Raw genomic sequence first — 23851 nt, forward strand, 5'->3', positions numbered from 1 at the left:
GTTCAGCCTATGTTATCATGCACTTCCCAGATCTAACACTAGATGTCGCTATTGTCATGCGGTGAGGTGTACAGGCAATCCTTGAACTACCGGTGGAGTGCAATTTAGGAATTTATCTTAACATGCATGAACTGTTATTTAACTGGAAGTACTATAAGCATCAGAACGTTCAAGTTTTTGTTCTCAAGCATGTTAGAGTTATAAAATAAAATTAAAGAAGAATCCTGAACCATTAGCTAGACAAAACCACTTTATTCCATTCATTCTGTTTTATACATGATTTGTTAAAAAAAAAAAAAACAGTTTTGAGAAAATAGTCAACTTGAAAACAGTATTTTTATTATGATGCATTGTGGGTTCAGGGTGTAGTAGTATGACAAATGCTAGAATTGTTGGATGCAGTAGTTTCCCTAGCAAGTATAGACAGCTGATTTTCAATGTGTGGCAACATGGGCTCTCTCTGGTGGTATAAGGAAGTATTTCCAAGTATATATATATATATACGGTAAATATGTGCAGTGACAAGTGAATGAGACGAATAAAGAACGTTCTACGGACAGAAAATAATAAATTATTTGATGAAGGGAGGTTTCAAAAATAATGAAATCAAAAAAAATCCCAAGAATAAATTAATTTGAAGAATGGCCGGGTTTTATTTTATTTTTTATTTTAAGGTGAATGCAATAAGCTTCCGTATCCGTACGATTCTATCCAATTCAATTCAATTGTATAATATCCAATTCTATTCTATTCCGGATTGTTCTATCTATATGTGCTTGCCAATTCTTTATGTTGTTAAGATTTTTAAAATAAGCAAAAAAAGGTATGTGGACGCAAAAAAACAGTAGTACGTATTTGTAATTATATAACAAATGGTGGGCTGAAGACGTACCAATTGCGCCACCAACGTTGTACTTTGCTGCTAAAACAATCGATTAAAAACACTTCCCGTGTAAAAAATAAAATCTATTTTAAGCCGGAATTTGTTTTTTTAATGTGCTTTGTAATAAAAGATAAAAAAATGGGCTGTACTTATGCAAATCCTGCGCGCAGGAGGGACCTGAGTGAACACGTAGGAAAACTGACTGGGGCTTGCCAAACCACTTCCCTGCCTTGGAATGACGTCCAACCGGGACATGGCAGTTATATTTAGAGCCTATATATAGTGGAGGCGCCCCCTACATTCTGTTGACTCTGCGGCAGCGCAGCAGCACGACGACTTGTTCTGAAATCCACACCACGTGACCCAAATACTTTATAAATACTCCCTGTATAAATACACAAATGTGAGTCTGCCTTTTGTGACGATAACCAGTGACGTGTAACCGAATGAACCAGCTATTGTTTCACCGGATTGGTGATAAACAAGCTATTTCTGTACACTCATTGGGGATAAATCGAGCGTGACAAAATACATCAAACAATTCCATGTGGATATGTAAGTTGCTTAATCGAGGGAGAACGCGGCCAAAGTGGACCGAGCAGCAATGCTTTGTGGGTAACGTGTATCCCGGTATCCGCCCATATTGGCCAAAAGGAGGCCAACCTGAGAAGCTAGGCCGGCCGACGCTGGGACAAATGGAAAGTTCAATCGATTAATTTGCACACTAATTTTTCGAGTGCTTGCCACCGAGTATAGACAGATCTAATGCTGGTGTTTCCTCGTCAACCAGGCAATGCGGACATCTTGTGAAACCAGAGGACGATCAGCTTGACTCGTTTAGTCGCCACTTCAGACGCGGAACTCCATTCGTTTAAAGGTAACGCCACTATTAAGTGTGACTGACATGGTTTGCTTGTTTTTATCTCATTTGGATACACCGTGTCTGAATTCTCAAGTGGTGATTAATTTTCTAAACCATGTCGTGCTTGCGTGTTGTTGTTAGAGAAGTACGGTCTTTTTTTCCCGTGTAAATGCAAACTACGCCCAGTTGGGAACCTAGTAATGTCGGCCCTGCAGTGCAGCCCTTCGGCTAGCTTGACAATGGCGGCGTCCGTCAAACTTTGCTCCGTTTTTTAGACTTTAACCTCAATGAACGGTACTCATTCCCGCCCGTGTTCTGCATGTACTTTTGCGACTTGTTTCTGGCAGTAAAACTACATGTAAGCGCCTGTGTATGTTTTAGGTCGTGGCTTGAGTCCTAAAATAGCTTAGCCTTTAGCACCCTGGTTGTTCGCCACACAGCGTCTAACCTGGCGTGCAACCCTGCTAATTCCCATTTTATATGGAAATCAAATTTTTTTTTTTTCAAACCCTGATTTGAAGTCAAAATACTAGACCAAGCGTGAATGTGGGCATCGCAATATTTCCAGAATTTCTATATGACAGGTGATCTTATGTTGACAGTGTGCGATAGACGCAACTTGTTTTATTCTAATAAGTATGCATTTTCTATAAACTTTGTTTTGACATTATCAAATGGGCTTTTGGTCAGTCATTATGTGTATGATGACAAATCTTACGCGAGGTGGCAAAACTGAGTTGGTAATTTTTGTTTACCATTTGATTTGCGAGTGTTTAGGTATACTTGTCTTTTTGCATTTGGAGAAAAGACAACAGTTTACAAGATCTCTCCCCTTTTACAAAACATGATAAAACAGTACACATGCTGCCACTACAATGTAATTGTTGGTTTTATAGTACTGTACAAGACAGTACAAAGCATTTTTTGAATAAAAAATACACCTAATGCAGATTTTACTGGACTCCAAGTGCTTAGTTTAGTCAAGTTTTTTTCCAAGCTGTTTTCTCCACGCTCACTTTATAAATGCAACGCAGATTTTGTCCCCATAATTTAGTTTATTAGACAACGTGTGTATATGATACATGATACAAAAGAACTACATAACTTGCAAAGTTGAATAGTATTACATTAGTCTCACAGGTATAGTTTTATTTCCCTTTAAAATTTGCTACTGATTTGATTGATTTTACTGAAAATAAAGACATACGTTTCCTATTAGCTCTACTTTTTCTTACTTTGAGATGTAGACTAAATCAATTGCTCATCAGCAACGTTGTATTTTGCATCTGACTGCAATTTAGGTAAATAGAAATTCCCTGAATACCTTTGCTAAAATACCTGCTGCTATACTTTTTTCTTTGGTGACCCAGGTGAATCATGACGGAATATAAGTTGGTCGTTGTGGGAGCTGGTGGCGTTGGCAAGAGCGCACTTACGATTCAGCTCATCCAAAATCACTTTGTGGATGAATATGACCCCACCATTGAGGTATGTTTATGCACATGTATGCTCAGAATGGTCCATTCCAGTTCCAGAATTATGTCGATAAATCCTTAGAGAAATAGCAAGGAGAACTGCATCTATAAATGTGGTTCCAACAGGTTCTACAAGTAAGTCTTAAAGACACCGAACAGGTTTTTGAGGTTCGTGTTACTGCCTGCCAAGTTTCTTAAAGGTGGAACCTAGATAGATACATCATTCTCATTAAGGTGCCAGTCAATTATTCATGATCTGTGTAGATTTGGCTCTACACATTTAATATGTTTACTGTTGACTCAGTTGTCCTCATCAAATAGTTATTGGTGGACAATGTTTTTGCGACCTCCATCTTGAAATAGGTAGTTTTACATCCTAAAACTGCATACAGGAATCCTGATATTTATCCATAAAATTATGTTAAAAAAATTGCATTTTTTTTGCAAACACTTATTTATATATTAGTTTCAAATTATATACGGAGCAGAATTAATTACACAAAACTGATATTTATTGGCCAAACAAATACCGTTCAATGAATTTGGAAGTAAAAAAACAAATTCAAGCAATTTTTTTTAGAAGTGGTCCCTCGCTATAACCCGGATTACTTTTCACGGTTCCGCTACTTCATGGATTTGCATCATGCATTGTGTTCTGCATTCTGATTGGCCAAAAAGTTCACTCCGCTTCTTCTCTACCTGTGTGTCAATAACGTTGCAGTTTAATATGTACACGTATGTAAAACAGCTTGCCAAATACGTATGTGCAAATTCTCTTGTAATTTCGAGTTTCTCTAAAACCCATAATGTCCGACAAAAGCACCTGCGGCAAGGCCCAAAAGGCAGCGGAAGATGCTATCTCTCGCAGATCAATTTAAACTTCTGGACATGCTAAGGGAAGGTAAAAGTTATGAGGCTGTAGGTCGGCATTACGGAATTAATGAATCTTCCTTCTGCCTTCTGTTCACATTGATGATTCAAATTATTATTTGACAGTACAGTACAGAAGTAATTTGTTGCAAAGAAGTTTCTGAAGTATTGTACTTTTATTTGGGAAACAAAGGATTGAGCCTTTAAAATGGTTTGTTCTTTCTTTTCAATGTATGAGTATTTAATAATTTTAAAAATAAATAAAGGTGTCTACTGCACGGATTTGCCTATCACAGGTTCTTTTTGGAATGTAACCCGCGCGAAAAACAATGGTATACTGTATTAAAAATAATAATAAAGTAAACAATGTTTTTTAAAAATAAATGTATACTTAGATTAGTCATTTCAACATCAATCACTTGGAATCCCACAGAATTATATTCGTTATACAGTAAAAACAGTTCAAATTTCTTCTATTATGAAGCTCATTTTGATGACTTTTGTGGCATTCTCCACTCTCAGGACTCTTACAGAAAGCAAGTGGTGATTGATGGGGAGACGTGTTTGCTGGACATCCTTGACACTGCTGGTCAGGAAGAGTACAGTGCCATGAGAGATCAGTATATGAGGACCGGGGAGGGCTTCCTCTGTGTCTTTGCCATCAATAACACCAAGTCCTTTGAAGATATTCACCACTACAGGTGGGCTTTGTTGCTGATCCCACTTGAAAGGTTGTCATTTAGTACAAATACTTGCTGTAATCCTGAAAAAGATAAAAAATGAATGGCAAAATAATTACAAATATAAAGTTGATTTAACTACAGGTGGTATGCAAAATAGATCTGAAGGATGTTTTAATGGACACATCTTTGGTTCTTTTGCAGTGGCATGAGACTTGAATCTTGGTCTTGGTAAACTTTTTTGTTTTCAAAGGGTACAAGCATTCTGCCTATCAAATGTTTCATTTGTAGTCATCCTCTGTTAATACCTAATTCTCTAATCCAGTGCTTGTGTAAGGCTCTGTTACGCATACTCAAGAGTACGCACTACAAACAGTTATGTAAACAATATTGGTTGTCTTCAGAGCAATCTAAAGCGTGAATACAATGCTTGCCATCACTATGGATTGGCTTCAAGTTGCTTTGCACTCCAGATTGAATTTTCTGAACCCCAATTTTATTGGAAATCCGAGATAATCACAGCCTATTATCTTTTGAGGCCCTTTGACCCCTGTTGTTTTACCATAATCCTGATTAATCACTGGGAATATTGTGTAAAAATAGTTTAGACCACTGCTGTTACATCAGACTTTCTCTTTTATAATGTTTGGGATCTTATGACCAACAAAAAGGGAGGACTTTAACACTTTTAGGTAAGATAGAACATTCATCTGAATTGGGAGCGAGGGTCACTTGGGGTCAATGTGAAAAACCTTTACTGAAATAAAATCTTTTGCTGTCATTGTCCAGAGAGCAGATAAAGAGGGTGAAGGACTCAGAGGACGTCCCCATGGTGTTGGTGGGCAACAAGTGTGACCTCCCGTCCCGAACTGTGGACACCAAACAGGCTCAGGATTTAGCACGGAGCTATGGCATTCCCTTTATAGAGACCTCAGCCAAAACCAGACAGGTATGAGTCTTGACGCACGTGTGCACCTTAAAAAAAATCCATATTCAATAAATCTTGCATCTTTGTCGCAAACAAAATAGTTCAGATCATCAAACCTAATCTCTCAGGAAGATAACTCGAGCAAACAAAGTAATTTTTATTATTATTCATGATTTATTTATTGTCAAATATTTGTCAACAACAATAATAATAAATATGTTCGATAAAAATCGATGAATATAAACTGTAATTAGACCACAAAGAACAGGGGTTCTGATACGACGTGAACGTTAGTTCCAGACAAACGTTCAGTAGATGATGGTAAGGAACAAACAACTATTTTTAGCATGGTTAGCAATTAACATAGCAAGAAAGCAAAAGGACTATAACACACCCAAAATGAGCAATCATGAGAGCCAGGACTACACCGAGCCTAGCCACTTAAAGATCCAAGTGAAGTCTCCCTGTCGTTTTTCTTTCTTGTTGACTTGGGTAAAAATGGGTTAAGTGGATCCAACTTTCACGTATTTATTTAAAAAAATATATATCAGAGGTAAATTTGCATTGTTTCTTCTTGTGAGGTTGAAAATAGTCTGCTTGCCAATGGTGATGTCTTCAGTTGATTATTTACTTCACATTGCACAGGAACTTTTGTCTTAAGGGCAAAAAATAACGATGCCTGTCAAAATTTCTGCAGGTTTTTTTAAATAATTAGTTTCCATAGTGTAAGGATGGAGTTGTCTCGCCTTTACTGCACAACAGAACAAAACACTTTAAACTCATATTTTATAGAATTCAGAATTGAATAATGAGGAAAGTAATTTATTTTTTTATTCACAGAAGTTTGAAGTTTCAAATTTGAAAAAAAAAACATAGTTATCGTGATGATTATCATATATCGACTGAATGTTTTTTTTAAATCATGGTAACAATTTTTGTCATATCGCCCAGGCCTGCAGGAAATTATAGCTAATTGAGGTGGTTATTAGCACAAAACCTCTACCATATTGGTTGGTTGCTGTAAAGTTATTTTTGGGGAATTTCCATTTTTATGCTTGATGTAGGGATGCACACTATGCACACTAAACACTGAAATAAGTCTTTGGGACTATAAAGAAACATTTGCAAATGCTTTTTCTTATCTTTTTTGTCAGCACTGAGCAGTGATGTTCATTTTGGTAACTTTGAGGACATATTGTCTCTTGTGACTTAGTTAAAAATACAGAAAGTTTACTGCTGATCCTAGTTTTCTCCACTTGTGGATAATCCACTGACTCTCCTTGGAAATTGATTTTCTAACCACTTCCAAAATGGTAGAGTTTTAATTATTTGTTAACTGTGGTGCTGCTTATCAACACAGGTCACTGGGGGCCCTCATTTGGTGTGAAATGTGTTCCTAAAATTACTTTTGTGGAGTTTTTAAAAAAATATTATTTCTTAATACAAACTCTTGAAAAGCCCACTTGCGTAAGTGATTTCATGATTCAACAACTTGCGGTAATCAGGCCAGGGTGTGGCCGGAGGCTGTTCAAAACCAGTTGATAATCTTTCGCCCCGTCTACACAAGTCGAGTAGTCATTCACGAAATAGTTTCTCATGGACATTGAATCTTTCCATGAAATGCTGTGTGCCGTTTGGATGATGTTGCAAAGAATATTGCCAAGCGTGAAGTGGCACGGCTTTAGGACCAAACCAAAAACTTATAAAAGCTTCAATGTGGCATAGAATAATAATCTTCTTTACCTTTGGCAAAAGAGGAGCAGAATATGTTGCTTGGCAAAAAATAATGTGAGATCTAGAATGAAGATGTCAAATTTTAACCGTTGAATCATCAAACTGCAAATTACATCACCATTTAAGTTGATGACAAGTACGCAATTATTTCTTTGTAACTGGGGTGTTCTTTTTAAAAGAAAAAATTCTAATGGATTCGGGAACAATAGTTTTCATTGTCTTGGATTATCATTCCGAGATGCTAAAATTGACTTGATCTGAAACAACTGTGGGGGGAGAGCACATTTTTCACTTCCAATTATGGTTGTTTTACGTTTCAAAATAGTTTTTTTTTTTTTTAGGTTGTAATTTTGCTCACAGGCTGCTGTGTCATAAATACCTGAGATCGATTGCGGGCTGCTTCCTAAATGAAGAACTGTGACTGATCAGACTATCAATAATTGGTTTTAGAGAGTGAGGGTGGTGGTAATTGATTGTTGTTTCCTTGTCTGGGTGTGATTCTGGTCTTGTTGGCTTCATTTGATGAAGTGTGCATTGGGATTGCAATTGAGTAGCTGAAGCAATGATCCACTCTCTTGCTTTGAATCTGATTTGTTCTGGTAAAATTGGAAACGCAATGATTCAATTAAAGCATGCCTCTCCTCTGTTCTTCAATAGGCGACTTATTCTCTTTTCCACAAGGCGATGCTGTTTCACTCAATTTTTGATGCCCGTGAATCTTGATTCTCAACGCCTGCTTTTCCCAGTGCAGTTTTTGTGGTGGTGACGGTTGAAACAATGAGTTTTACTTTTAAAAGACTGAAGTAGCTAACTTCATTTAGTTTGAAATAAGATAGTGGTAATATGAATTTCAAAATATGGCTGAAAAAATTGCTGAGGAATGAACAGAAATATTTTGTGTATTTGTACATGATAATCAGTTGTCATAGTGGCATACATGTCCTAAATGTGAAGATAATCACAACCAGAAAGAGGTAAGTATATATAGAGTATTTTTTTTTTAAATTTTCAAACAGTTATTCACATCAACAGAATTTGAAAGATGCCTGTTGACTCAGCTGATAGACCCACCGCCCAGCTTGACCACTTTTTTGCCTATACGCTGCATGAAGCTGTACAACGTGCCCGCCTATGTATCGGTCACTACTGAGGGAAGTATTGTCTCATGCCACAGAGAGTGGAAGATGCCTTTTACACTCTGGTTCGGGAGATCAGGCAGTACCGCGTCAATAAGATCAGCAAGGAAGAAAAGACGCCGCGCTGTGTCAAGCTTAAAAAGTGTGTTGTGATGTGAATGGGGTAAGTGTCAGCAGTATCGACCCGCCAGCTCTTTGTGTTTGTGCGTTCCAACTGGATTGTGGATAATAAGGCAGAGGGACTCAAGTGGTGTTGGATTTGCCATGCTAACATGCACTTTTCTGCTGGGACTGTGGTGAAGTTCTCACGGGAGCCAATAGATGATTTTTATTTTATTTTTTTCCCTCTCTGCGTAACGGCTCAATATCATCTAAAATGGCGTCACTCTGACTTGGCGGAGTTGAAATTTCTTCTTTTATGCTTGTGAACCTTTGGTCTAATCTGGGGTACGTTGGTTTTCCAATCATATTCACCAGCTCAAGGGTAACATTATGAACACATGCCCCATTTAAATACATAGGATATATTAAAAAATGATTTGTTCTCTTATTAACTATAAATTAACTTATGTAGATTATGTGATGTAGTAAATCAACAATAAAAGCACCTGTTGCTATTTCTTATTTTGTCCAGTGCAACAGTTTGCATTCTGCACTAATCAAAGTGAGCATTATATTTGTGTAAAAAATAAAGTCACCGTATAAATGTTTTTTTTTTTAATTGGACATCCAGTCGTTGTCAATTTGTGGCTGGTATCTTGATGGTAATACATTTGAAAACCAGCAAAAATAAAATTAAATAAATATTCCTGAAGCTAATGTCCAATGCATTGCATTGTATTCAACTATAGAAGATGCTAGTCTATGCTTTTTAATTTGTACGTTGTAACTGAAAATGAATTTGAAAGATTTCACTGCAAATCAATGTTTTGCATTAATTATACTTATTATATATTCAGTTAATGTTTTTAATTGCATATTAGAAATAAAAGGACAATTATACTTATTATATATTCAATTAATGTTTTTAATTGAATATTAGAAATAAAAAGACGTGGACATAAAAAAAAACATTAGGACAGAAAGAATAAATATGGTGTTTTCATATTTGTATAACCACAGTTCATTCAATTGAACACGGCACAGTTCTTCCCTTGCCTTTGGTACGAGCTAACAATATGAAATTACGCCAGTGTGCTGAAGTCAATGCTCTAAAAGGTGTGCGGGCTTATGTACCTTCTTGAATCGAGATCATGCTGATTTTGAGACACTATCATTGGCTGTGCTTTTTCCCGGATGGGGGTGTGCTGTGGAAGTGATGAGAGGTTGGCACATGTCTTGAGTGGAGGTTGTACTTATATTTTGTTTCTCTCCCTGCTGAGTCAAATTCTGCTTGGTAATTCCCTTTTTTTCCCTCCTATCAACTTAAAGGTCACAATGGAATTATGACATTATTAACACTTCTCACTGTAAAGTACCGTATTTTCACGACTATATGGCACACTTAAATGTCTTAAATTTTCTCCAAAATAGACAGGGCACCTTATAATCCAGTGTGCTTTATATATGGAAAAATAAATAAAATGTGTCATTCATTGAGAGTGCGCCTTATAATGCGGTGCGCCTTATAGTCGTGAAAATACGGTAGGTACATTTATGTTGAATATGTTTATTCTGTTATAGCCACCACAGAACCTATAGTACAAAAGCAAATTTCCTGTACTACACAGTCACATAGAGTTGATATTCAACTTTTGGGTTAATTTTCAAGATGAACCTGGTCTGCCTTAATAGTCTTTTCACTTAAGTTCATTTTGTTCTTCAGAAATTTAAATATGCTTCTCTGACAGTGTATTTAAAAAAAGACATCATATTATGAGATTAGCTATAGCTTGTTATATTACAAGATTAACATTGTAATATGAGGTGAAAAAAGGTTCATCTGAAAATTGGATTTTATTACCTTTGAGTATTCTGTAATTTAAACATGTTTAGTTTGCTTTAAATCAAAGATGTTAGTCATCTTCAGGAAGTGCTTCAATTCCAGATTTTATATCCTTCAAGTTTTGTAAACATCTGAATTCAATAGAAATCATCGTCCTTGCCCACAGAAATTTAAAGTTCTCATTTTATGTACTGACATTAAATTCAATTACTTTCAGTTAAAGGTTAACCCTTTCCATCTGACCATATAACAATAATAAAGTCCCCTTTGAATGGTGTCTCTGTACGATGATATTCTTGTAACAATGCATTATTTTCTTTGCAGGGAGTTGACGATGCCTTTTACACGTTAGTACGAGAAATTCGCAAGCATAAGGAGAAGATGAACAAGGATGGCAAAAAGAAGAAAAAGAAGTCCAAGACAAAGTGCACGCTCATGTGAATAATCAGTCCTTTTGCAGAAAGACTTAAAAAAAAAAAAAAAAAGAAACTATGTTGAATCGAAAAAGTAATACATTTTGTACATCACACTAAATTATTAGGCTTTCTCAATACCCACTGAAACTAATACTAAAGTTGACCCATTTTTTCCTGCCTTGCTACTTGGATCCTAGTAAGCTTTATTTCCTCTTTAGTGGCAGTTTCTCGCATACATTGGTTTGGTTTTACTGAGTGATGTTGATTTAACACGCCCAAGTTGTTGGTAAATTGCATCACCGCACATGCCTGTCAACCTTTTGATTCTTTAGTCCTTTGGCAAAAGGTTTTCTTGTGGCATGCCAAAGAACAACTCTTCATCCCTCAAATGTGCTATTGACACTATGTATGCATGAAATCCCTTATTACACATCAATTGTTCTTACAATTTAAAATAGATATTTTTTTGTTTATTATCTGGTGGCAAGTGAGCACCTTTGCCTATGTTTTTGTTTGCATGTATTTTGGCTCGGATGACATAGGCATAGCAAACTGCCTCTGGTTATTGGTGTCGTCAGCAATGACAGTGGGCCCCAAGTCAAAACGATTCTAGATGATTTAAGTCTTGAGTAATGTTTGTACATGATTAATTGTATGATCCTCTAGCGTTGTACCTTTTTTTTTTTTGCCAGGTTTCACACGTCCATAGAAGTAACACCTTATTTCACTTGGGATGTTATTGTTTATACCTTTTACAGATGGGACTTTGGGATTCTTTCCATTCTTCATCTGTTAACCTTTTTGTTAAATGTGGATATTACTAATCCGTAGGATTATATATATATGTATATGTATACATACATACCTGTCAACCTCTGCCGATAACTGCCCTTATAAATGATTATGATTCCCCTTACAACCCCCCAAAAAACCTTACAAACACCGTACGAGTCGTACGGTGTTTGTAAGGTTTTTTTGGGGTTTGTAAGGGGAATCATAATCATTTATAAGGGCAGTTATCGGCAGAGGTTGACAGGTATGAATTGTATATGTGTATATATATATTTAGACATTAGGCCATCATTGTTTTGGGTCAAGTGAGATTTTGATTTCTGCTAGACCGAAAGCAGCATTCAGGTTTTGTTCCCTAGGATGTGGCTTTCCTTGATCCTGCTTCTTTAAGGATTCTCTAAATTGATTTTGTTTTGAGATTTGGACGAATTTGAAGTAGTTCACTTTCTGCGACAAGCTAATATAGTTTCTTGTCTAGATGTGTCACAAATTGGCAAATCGTTTTGATTTTCAATTGAATTTATATGCTGAATGCCCCCCATTTAATCGCCCTTTCTAATCAGGGTTTTGCTGTTTGAAATTTAGTGACCCATGTTTGCCAACACTGCACAGGCCACACAGGGTGTCACTCCACCGTTTGTGTTCTGACCACTGGGGGTCAGCCGAGACACAAAAAAGGTTGTTTTACCAAACCTGTTGAAGTGTTTAGTTTTTAATCCCTGATTGTGTGCCAACAGTTGATTTCTTACACGAATCACTTCAACATTGATCATATGTTAACAACTTTTGTATAGTTGTGATACTGAAAGGTGCATATTTTGTAAATTGGTGTGTCTTTGCAGAATGTTGCTTTTATGGAATTTCTCTGCGCTTTATGTGTGACTAGTGTGTCTGTGTCCTGGGTTAGGGAAGTGAATGAATGGCCACTTGCGGACTGGTGATCTGATCTCAAATATGACTTTTTTTGTTGCCATGAATCTCACCACTCCTATTTAATGTCAATTAAAGAACGTCAAAAGGAAGTAGACTCTGTTTTTTTTTAACAGTACCTTTGACTGAAATCTTTGGAACCATTTGCTGAAAAAGTAAAACAAACATCTGTAGTAGTTCAAAAAAAAAATCAAAATGCTAGTCTGAAATTAATAAATGCAACCGTTGTTTCTATTGTATATGTGGTGGCATTTTAATTCTATGGAGGTAGATTTGTCTTTATTAAAAAAATGTTGCATCAATCAAATTATTTCATTCAAACAAAACCATCACTTCCATAAAAAAAAGATTGTGTTTAAATGCAAAATATAGTTGAAAATCAAAAAATGCCCTTAAGCACTATTTTCTTTGTTTGAAAAAGATTTTTTTATGAGTGATTTCTTTTGATTGAATGTTAAAAGTCACAAAGCGACCTCCATATAATTCAAACCCAGAGTAAAATACCCTAACAACGTTTGAGCACTAGGTGGCAATGTGTATCCAGCCCTGTAAAATTATAAAGTTGAAGCAAATACAATACAAAAATCGAATCATTACAATATAAATCACTTCAAGTTAAAATGTCTCTATTGCTATCGCAACACTTGACCACGTATTTTAAAAATAAACGTCCATTATTTTAAGCACTAATGTTACACACTGATGAAATTTCGTCATTTTGTAAGGCAATTATACCATGAAAAATACCCAGTCACTGTCATATTTGAGCTTATTTTTGAATTAGTCCTTTTTGTGAGCCCCACAAAATTCACATTCTCATTAACAGTTTGTGGTTTACTCAATCAAATTTAGATATGTAATTACCAAAGTTAAAATATTTGCTATAACTGGCTGTGGCGAATAAGTATTTCTTTGAGCAGGTGTTTAAATTTAGACCTTGCATGGGCATTGGCGAGTGGGTGTGTGCCACAAAGTGGCCAAGTACTTGTGTTATAAGATGCGGTGTGGCTTAGGCACTGTCAACCATCTCATCTCCTTTTCTGAACCACTTTATCCTCACTAGGGTTGTGGGGGGTGCTAGAGCCTATCCCAGCTGACTTCGGAGACACCCTGAATGGGGTGGCCAGCCAATTGCAGGGAACAAGGAGACAAACAACCATTCACGCTCACACTTATACTTAGGGGCAATTGAGAGTGTCCAATCAGCCTGCCATGCATGTCTGGAATGTGGGAGGAAACCAGGGTACCCGGAGAAAATCCCCCGCCTCGTACCCAAAATCAGCTGGGATAGGCTCCAGCACCCCTCAGGACCCTTGTGAGGATAAACGGTACACAAAATGAATGCCTTATGACGCATTTGCCAAATTTGTTTTCTGGGAATAACAAACAATAATAATAATAATAACCCTACTGTATTCATTTAACAATCAAGACAATTAATAAGCCACCTGATGGTGTAGAGAGGTTCACTTGCCTGACTCCGGTGGGGCAGGTGCGGGCTCAATTCCTGCTGGTGGCGGTATGATTGTGAGTGTGGATGGTGGTTTGTCTCTATGTGTGCACTACAGCAGACTAGCGACCAGTCTAGGGTGCAGCTTGCCTTTCATCAGAAGTCAGGTGGGATTGGCTCTGGCAACCCCCGCAACTCTTACAAGGACGTGACCTATGGAAGATGAATTGATGAAAAGATCACTAATAGGGTAAGGAATCAAGATCTATCAAAATCTAGTCGCCGTTGTATAGCACAACTGTATTACGTCTCCAGATCAGAAGTAGCAAGAGTTTTGCAAGAAGTGCCTTGAGATTTAAGGTGGTTCTTTGATGATGTGCATTACAAGCGCATAAAGTATCTGGGAGAAATGTTGCCATGGAAACCTGAGACCCCTCTACCCCAGCCTTTTATGTTTAGCACTCAAATGTGTCCACTAGGATTCAGTCCATCTTTATGCCACATTACAAATGCACATTGACAGCTGTCAATCCATATTTAACCCCATTGTCTTTGAAGAAAATTGCATGTCACACTTATCCTTTACATCTTGATGGAATAATAACTCTGGAAAAGTGCACCCTCTAAAGGCAAAAAAATCCCACTTGACTTCACTATATATCTTCACAGTTGGATGGAGACCCTCTCTGTCCATATTGAGTATACATAGGTTAGGATATAATTCTGAATTTGAGGTTTCAATCCCTGCTGGGCTCTAACCTGCCTGGAGTTTGCATGTTCTCCCCATGCCTTCATGGTTTTTCCCCAGGTACTCCGATTTCCTGCCGTGCCTCGAAAACATTTTAAATTGCCCTTAGGCATGACTGTGAGCGTGAATCGTTGTTTGTGTCATTTTGTCCTGTGATTGGCTTGCAACCAATTTAGGGATCACACCGTCGATAACTTAAGTTTGGGCTCCTTTTCCCCACCGACTGTGTGTTCCATGTGAATACTAGTTATCTTAGCATTAGCCTCACGAGGACGCTTTCCATTTGACTTAAAAAGTGTGTTGTCCGTTTTCTCTCCATTATTGAGTCGTGTCGAACGACTTTTAACATAATCAAACAAAGCAGAGACATCAGCGGACAGTTTGCTGGGTAAAGGCTCACTCATAAATGACATCCAGAGGCACGACTTAGTTCTTGATGTGTTGTATGTAATGATAGTTTTCACTGAGTGCTAAACGCCCGTTTCCAATTTGTAATTGTTCTGTTTTCACAAAAAAAGCATTTGTACAAAAATTGTTAAGCCAATGTTCTCCGAGTTGTTAACGTCAGTCTGTATATTTAATCACCTTTTCTGGAAAAGGGAAAATAGCACGCAACACTGACTAACTTATTTTCATTCATTCTCTATCTTGATCGTTTATTGTAATATTTCTCTTTCCTGTAATAATTGTTTGGCAACTCCCAAATAGCTTGGTGAAATCAAATTTTCCCTGTTTAGCATCAAGATGCAGCTCTTCCTGCGTGCCCAGAACACTCACACGCTTGATGTTACAGGAAAGCAGACTGGGCCAGATCAAGGTAAAACTAGTTCCAAAAAAGAAACCTCTATTGAATCTCCAGTCTCTATATGATAACTTTTGCTTTTGTATTTTTGCACACGTCAGGCCCATGTCCAGGCGATGCTTCTCTGAACGCTGGCAGGCTTCCAAGAGGTTAATGTAGAATATCCAAGTATTCATTCAAATTAAATAAAAGCTTAAAACATTATTATAATCTTGTGTAACTCATTGTGAAATATGATCTATTTTATGAATATCGCCATGGTGAGGTTTCACTGAACATATGTTGTGATTGGGTGGAATTCTGGAAAAAAAACGTCAAGGTGCAATTGACTTAGTCCAGCATTAAAAAATATAGACTGGGGATTAGTTAAGTAAAAAAAACAGCTACTAAGTTAGGGTTTTTCAATCAACAAACATCAAAAGGATACCTGTCATCCAGAAGGCCCTTCTTCCCATAACCCCACTCAGGTGGCATCTCTCCTTTGCTCATAGTCAGCAGGCCTTCACCCCAGTGCAAAAGAAGGCAAGCAACATTAAAGTCAGAGGAGGAAAAAAATAGAAATATTAGACATACCCCTCTAATGACTTTGCTCAGTTGCTTGGTGTTCTTTGTGTCCGCTGCAGAGGCAGGCAGAGAGACTCAAAAATGATCTGAGTCTTTATAACAGGGATCTCCAACTGCAGTCCTTGAGGGCCCCTATCCAGTCTATTTTCTATGTCCTCCAACACACCTAAATCAAATAATCAGGATCTTGATCATTTGATTCAGATATTGGATTGGATTGGATAACTTTATTCATCCCGTATTTGGGAAATTTCATTGTGACAGTAGCAAGAAAAGGCATAGTTATAAGTTAGACAGTATGGTGGGAGATGTGAAACATTCTGGACTGGGGCCCTCAAGGACCAGAGTTGGAGACCCTGAGGCTGTTGGTGTCAAAGACTGCCGTCCTCCAATGTCACCCTTTTTGGGAAAGTTTGTCTTGCCACCATTCTTTAGCGTTGATTTGGTAAACTTGGGTAGACCCTGAAGAGAAGCAAAATAAAAGGAGTAGGTACACATTATATGAAAATAATAAATAAAATAACTTAAATCACGAGTCCTAACTCATTCACAACTTCTGCCTTGACTTCTTTGGTCTTCTCGCCGATTTTGACAGCTTTCACCGTCTCCATGGCTTCAAACCTCTACAAAACACCACAGCGTGATTATGTAATTGCTTATTCAACCATTTTGGCAAACCAAAAGGGCTGGATGTACGAGGAGAAAATGAGAGATTGGCTACGTGAGGTGTATGTTAAGAGACCGGATGGCTCGCCGTCACTTTTGATTTGCGACTCACAGCAGCGGTGAAAAACCAAGTCACGAAAATGAAGTCTGAGATTGCCGTCATTCCCGGAGGCTTAACTAAAGAACTCCAACCGCTGGACATCGGCATCAACCGGGCGTTCAAAGCAAAGTGGCGAGCGGCATGGGAAAAATGGATGATAGGTGACAAACACATGAAGAGTAGGAGGCAGTGCCGGGCTAGATACGCCACTATTTTCGAATGTATTGTGGCCGCTTGGACTAACGTGTCTGCTTGCACTGTTGTTCGAGCTTTTGCCAAAGCTGACACAGCTTTACGAAGAGTAGGAGGCAGTGCCGGGCTAGTTACGCCACTATTTTCGAATGGATTGTGGATGCTTGGACTAACGTGTCTGCTTGCACTGTTGTTCGAGCTTTTGCCAAAGCCTGCATCTTTTCTGTGTAGCCACATGGCAATGTGAGTGACTTTGACAACAAAGAGAGGGAGCCCGGCGTTTTTAATGAATCATTTGGACAATTGTTCATTCCGGACACATGAAATGAGGACTTTGATGGATTTGTGGGTGATGATTGATCAAAAAATGTGAATACATTGTAAAATGGCTAAATAAAGTACAACCTTACTCAGTTTTGCCTCCATTGTCTTTTTAAAAACGTGTTTTTAGCGTGTGTCCATATGTTTAAGCTGGGGTATGTTTAAGCTGGTGTATGTTTTGCCATGCCTGGCTGCGTGTATTGGTGCGGTGTGCCTTGTGTGTGTCAAATACAGAAATAGCACTTGTTACTGAGACTGCGCCTTTAAATGTGGTGCGCCATATAGTCGTGAAAATACAGTATTTTATCATATGTTTAAACTTGAGTCAAAAATGACCCCTGCGCTATTGTTGAATGAATGTCTCACTTTGGTTTTGTCCAAACCACATTTAAAACTAAAAATGAAAAGCTCCAAGCCCTGAGGTCTTCCTTTAAGAAAGTGAATAGAAAACAAGCCCAGGATAAAGGTATACGTATATTCTATAAGTGTACTGTTTATTCCTTACACCTCCACTGGTGGCACTTGTTAGCCACCCACACTATTAAAAATCAACACCAGAGCAGTTAGTGTGTTTCCATTCAATTTGAATGTATCATAATGAAAAACAAGGTAATTGAGCAAAGCATTGAATACTGATGGCTGACTTTTAATTATTACACGGATAGAGAAAAAATAAACTATTTAGAAAATGACTCACTTTGCCGACAAACAGCTCGTTTTGGCGTCAACACGCTGCTCCTTTTTGGCCGTTTTGACCACATTCTTGATGTTTCCCAAAAGTCTGTGCTCGTTGAGTAACTGAAACACACAATAGAATGATTTCTTTTTAAACATAAAGAGTTATAGGTAACGCAATGTGGCCAATTTGTTTGCAAACATTTTTCGGTTCCATCCACGTGGGGCTACAGCACGCGATCGAAGCATGATCCCATCAAATATCACTCTTAAAATGAGAACTGTGGATTCGAAATTCCCAAAGGAAACGTACCGAAGGCACTGCATTGTCCTGTAAGAGCTTTATCAGGTCTTTCTTTGGTAAATTGTCACTTCTGAGCTGCTCTCCAATCCACACCCGTACTGGCTGCTGGCTCATCCGCCATTTTAAAGAATGGCGGCGGCCATTTGAACTCTGACCTCGGTCATGCCTATTAAAAATAGACAAAAAAATTGTTGTCATGATAACGTGTATTTAAATCTGCAATAATATCAATTTCTTCTCCTCCCCTATTAAATCAACACAACAATATATTTGCTTGTGCAGCTCGCTACAGATACAGTTTGTTAGCTCTGGCTAGTCCGCTCTATCACTAGCCAATCATAGTTGGTGAAAGGGATGACGTAACCCTATGCCTTGGTGTTGCCAATTCAAATCTGATTGGCTGAAGCAACAGTTTTATCCACGCTTATTTTCTGATATATATATATATATATATATATATATATATATATATATATATATATATATATATAAATATACACAGACACAACAATGTATTGAAACATTTCTAAAACAATTGCAAGCAAATCTGGGATGTACAGCATAGCCATCTGTTATATTTCAATTTGTTGGGAGAAACTTTAAAAAATTAAAACAAAAATAAAACAAAGTGTGTCACCGTCATATAGTGTTTCCTTTTGGATTCAATTGGATCCTTCAAGAGGTTCCGCTTTGTTCAGTCACATGTTATGAAGGTGAACGTCAGGTTGCATCAAAGATGAGCTCTTTCTTCTGACACATTCCTAAGAAGTAAATGCCAAGCAGATTGTGAGCAGAGACAGTCAACACAGTTCAAACAGACATGAACATACGTACCTGCCCGTGTATCTTGATATATACCCTCACAGAGAAGCAGTAATTATGTTAAAAAGAAAAAAAAGTCAGAAAACAGCTTGTCTAACTTTATTATTGCCACACACGTTAACTGAATTGGTAAAAAATATGAAAGCATTATAACCATTGATTTTGTTCATTGTTCGTTAAAACATAGTTTAGCACAAAAATGTAAATATCTTAGATTTTAGCCCTTAGACCAAATCTAAAAAGAAACTAATTAAAAAAAGAGAGACAATTATGCTTGAAAATACCAAATAAATCTTCAGTCCCCTAATATGCCTTTTGTCTCTGGACTATAGCATTGTTAGTTTGGGCCCAAATGGTCATTTTAAAGACATTAATTTTTAAATTTAATAAATCAAGCCACTTTACTGTGCTTCTAGACCACAAAGTGTTCTATCTCAGTAGAAGGTATCGGGCTGCACCTTCTCTGCAATTAAAACAGCTTCCGCTCTTCAGTGATTTACCGTATTTTGCTTAGAACCTCCACATTATCCTACTTTTTTCGGCACTGCTGGAACAAAAATGTGTTGCACCTTTTTGCTGTGAACAGTAAACTAGTTGAACATATTTTGACAAGGTCCATTACTCCTTCTCTTAAAACAGCAGGTCTAAGGAGCCTTCCACTAAGTGCGTAGCTGTAAAAAGACGAGGTGACGGCATGAATAATGCAGCGAGGCCTTTCGCTCAGCCTGACAGTCTGAAACCAGTGTGAAGTACAAGCCAAGTGCAGCCTTCGCTCACGCTCCATTCCCATCTATCCTCCATCCCTCAGGACCCCAGGGGCCAAGGCCTGTCAGTCAAGAAGCCCGACGAGCTACTAGCTACAATCTGGGGAAAACACCAAGGTCTTCAGGTCTGATAATATGAGGAAAAGATGCCTTGGAAAAAAAAATCTGTGGTCATTTTGACTTCTGTCATCAGAAATTGTGAATTTGTGCTGGCTGATATACTATCAACACGATATCGTGATATACGTATGTATATGTAATTTATTTATTTGTAATTATTTAATGAAAAAACGTATGAAGCATTACATGCTTGTCTTTTTATTGATTCTTTTCCAATGTACATTCCAATTTCAAAAGTTTTGAGACACTTTCTTACCCAACTGAATGATTAAGTGTCTCAAGCATTTGACTGGAAGTGTAGTAGGGGAATATGTGTTCATTATCGTTAACTCGTTGATGATTCTTAAATGTGATCATTCACTACCAACCCTGCTAGTTCAAATGGATTGGATGTCAATAAGCATCAATAAAAACCAATGAGTTTTGTTTATGTGTTGATTTATGCAGTGGCGGGCCGTCAGGGCCTTCAAGGCCTTCTCTGCTGGCCTAAGAAATATCTGAATCATATATTATATTTTGTCCATGAGTACTTATTAAATAATTCCAAATGGTCTGTTAGCTTCCTTTCATTGCTTTCCCCCCTGGTTGCACTGCTTCCAGATGTGTGTTTTCATATTGAAGCATTTAACCAATCACATTTCAGCCATTATTTGTTGCCAGGGTCAGAAATCTGCCTCAAGGCCTTCACAATCAGTTCTGCAGGCTCTGCTGCATTAAACAAGCGTCGATAAGACTGTTGCTTTAACCAATCAGATTTTGAGTTGGCAACATCACAATGCCTTGTCTCAGGCGTAGGGATACGTCATTACCTTCTCGCAGGCGTAGGGATACGTCATCACTTTCAGCAACTATGATTGGCTAGTGATAGATTGGATTAGCCAGAGCTACCAAACTGTATCTGGAGCGAGCGGCACAAGCAAATATATTGTTGTGTTGATTTAAAGCCATTTTCAAGATGGACTTTTTAAGAAAGGTCGGACAACTCTAAAGCAAGCAAATCTCTCACAACCGGGAACGAACATTTTCAGCACTAAATTGAATAAAAACGTATGCCAGAAATACGACAGGACAGGCTCGACTTTCAGCATTAGCTTCGATGGCGATAGAAAAGAAGGAAGAAAGAAAGGAGGATGGATATTGTGTACAGTTAAAAAGGATTTTTGGTCAGTAAAATATGGCTATATTCCTAAATAATATTTAGATTGTATGAGGTTATTATTGAATATTTTTTATGTGTCGCAGCTGTAGCTGCAGTAGAGGTTTTATAGCCATAAAATAGTTTTTGAGGGTTGGATTGATTCGCTGAAGGCGTCGCTAGAAAATGCACGGACCGTCGCTGGATTTATGACACACTGATTTGTTTGTATAGGGATCTGATTTATTAATTTAATAAGTATCAGCACAGAAGAGTATTTTATTTTGTAAAACGGAACCTAAAGTATAAAAACTGACTCGACCTGGGCAATATTATTGATAAGTTGGTGTATTGTGATATGAAGTCACACAATACAAATTTCAGTTTCCAATATATGGCATAAATATCTTTTTGATAAATCATATATAATCTTCATCAATTTTCCTCACAGGCAACATCGTACTATGTAATGTCACAAGTTATTCAGGTTGCTATATTTTCTCAAACTGGTTTTCACACGCTTTTATAAATTATTTGCAGGAGGATGTAATAAGAAGAAATGTCCAAACATTTAAAAAAATGGTTTAAATTAATCTATTGGTTCTACATAAGTATATAAGTATTGCTTTATATTTTGCAACATGTATTATAATATGCCAACTCCATATTGAACTATGCTTAAACCCTAAGAGCCATCCCTAAAACTGATGCCCGTGACGATGCAAGAAATGTATCACAATACATAAGTTACTATTGTTTAGGCACTTATACATATTTTGTCATTTCACCCACTACTAATGTCAGTGTTCTTCAATTGCAAACTACAAACAGCAGATTGCCTCTATATTTAAACAATCCGGGATACTAAATGCATCTTCCTTTTTCTGTATGCTGTCCACTAAACAGGCTGAATCGTAACGCTGGTATCTGTCTGAGTAGTATTTGAAATGATACAACCTTCTTTATGAGCGTGTTCTCTGGTAATGAGAAACCTCAGTGCTCGTGTGTTGTGGAGCTGACAATGCAAAGATGAGACGCATTACAGCCGTTTTGTGAGCTGCCCTGGAGGAGTCAAGAGCTGAATGAATATTCATAGAGGTCTGATGAATGGTGATGCCACTTTAAAATCACTCACGAGCTCTATGACACCACACATTTTTAGGCCACAACATGGACGCCCTGCTTCCAACTAGCAATTATCATCTGAGCTCATTAACTTATGTTGACACAAACAATGCAATTTGCCAGACCCGTGTATTCAAATGACACTATTCAGGAATAGCGGCCGACTGAGTTGATTGGATTTCATTTTGTATGCCTCACAATCACTTCAGAATTGTTTGAACACAAAAAATGAACTGTTTGCCATCCTCGACAGTGAGAGGGTTTAAAACTCTTCTTTACATGCCGAGGTGTGCATCTGGGTATGCATAGTGTATATATTGTTCTTAGCAGGAATTTAAAGAACCCCACCATCAAATGAAATGAAATGAAATTGCACTCAACCATTTTCCAGTGGGAGGTTATGAAGAATCCATCACGCCGAAAGCTGTTGTGGATGGTGTTCTCTCGTCTTTTGATGTGGGCGGGGGACACCCCATGCCTGTCCCGAGCACGTGTGTGTACATGTTTTTCAATTCGTTCTGTTCTTGTGTGTGTATAGACAAACTTGCCTCACCCGTGCCCATCCCACATTTTATACTATTATTGTCCCAAATTAAACACTTTAGCATGTCACATATACACACACACAGTTTACAAGAAATTACAATGAATATACTAATAGTCTCGATGTGTCTGTTCGGCGAGCCGTCTGGTTTACAAGAAATTACAATTAATATACTAATAGTCTCGATGTGTCTGTTCGGCGAGCTGTCTGGTTTACAAGAAATTACAATTAATATACTAATAGTCTCGATGTGCACCTGACAGTCCAATTGTCCGTCGAGGAAATGTCCGGCGACAAAACGTCCGTTCGACGAAACGTCCGGGGACGAAGTGTCCGTCGACGAAATGTCCGGGTACCGATGATATGTAACTAAAAGTAGCATGTAAACCAGGGGTAGGGAACCTATGGCTCGGGAGCCATATGTGGCTCTTTCTATGGGTGCATATGGCTCTTCACTAACCTATGAAGTAAAATATGGAAATCACTGCTGAGAGAGCTGAGTCCCGTGCATAATATATTTGATACTGATTTATTAGCAACAGCATAAAAATGTTGTCAAAAGAATTCAGAGACTTTTTGTTCTTTAAAAGTGGTGAAATGACAAAAAAAAATCACACATTTTCATGTATTTTTACTTTTCAATTCTGAGAATGGCTCTCAAGAAATAACATTAGAAAATATGAATTGTTTAGGGCTCTCTCTGTCAAAAAGGTTCCCGACCCCTGATGTAAACTAATAAATACTCACCTGTTATTTGTCCTAACACACTCACCTGACCCTATTGCAATCCAATCCAATGTATAATCCTTTTCTCTCCTTTTGTATCTGCTCCCAATATGGTGGCCACCTTGATAAAAGGAAATATATC

The 23851-nt window shown here is 37.7% G+C and overlaps 2 protein-coding genes across 4 annotated transcripts; one reads left to right on the forward strand and one right to left on the reverse strand.

Annotated features, from left to right (window-relative positions):
- Positions 1-1232: 1232 nt before the first annotated feature.
- Positions 1233-11849, forward strand: kras (v-Ki-ras2 Kirsten rat sarcoma viral oncogene homolog). 2 transcript variants are annotated; one of them, XM_077597173.1, is made up of 6 exons: positions 1233-1760; positions 3116-3233; positions 4613-4791; positions 5560-5719; positions 8607-8731; positions 10838-11849. In XM_077597173.1, exons 2-5 carry the CDS (start codon positions 3123-3125, stop codon positions 8724-8726), a joined length of 570 nt encoding a protein of 189 aa, XP_077453299.1. In that variant the 5' UTR covers positions 1233-1760; positions 3116-3122; the 3' UTR covers positions 8727-8731; positions 10838-11849. The 2 variants fall into 2 exon arrangements, with proteins under 2 accessions (XP_077453299.1, XP_077453300.1); XM_077597174.1 differs by lacking the exon at positions 8607-8731 and having other exon boundaries at positions 1243-1760; positions 10838-11846.
- On the reverse strand, positions 4602-19250 carry LOC144071776 (peptidyl-prolyl cis-trans isomerase FKBP3-like). Of its 2 annotated transcripts, XM_077597176.1 has the most exons (7): positions 19111-19250; positions 18483-18639; positions 18192-18292; positions 16225-16677; positions 16079-16151; positions 14126-14314; positions 4602-4853 (listed from the first exon to the last, which is right to left on the reverse strand). In XM_077597176.1, exons 2-4 carry the CDS (start codon positions 18585-18587, stop codon positions 16647-16649), a joined length of 237 nt encoding a protein of 78 aa, XP_077453302.1. In that variant the 5' UTR covers positions 18588-18639; positions 19111-19250; the 3' UTR covers positions 4602-4853; positions 14126-14314; positions 16079-16151; positions 16225-16646. The 2 variants fall into 2 exon arrangements, with proteins under 2 accessions (XP_077453302.1, XP_077453303.1); XM_077597177.1 differs by lacking the exons at positions 4602-4853; positions 14126-14314 and adding an exon at positions 15863-15951.
- Positions 19251-23851: the final 4601 nt, after the last annotated feature.

The sequence above is a fragment of the Stigmatopora argus genome, chromosome 3 (assembly GCF_051989625.1).
Source record: "Stigmatopora argus isolate UIUO_Sarg chromosome 3, RoL_Sarg_1.0, whole genome shotgun sequence".
NCBI lineage: Eukaryota > Metazoa > Chordata > Actinopteri > Syngnathiformes > Syngnathidae > Stigmatopora > Stigmatopora argus.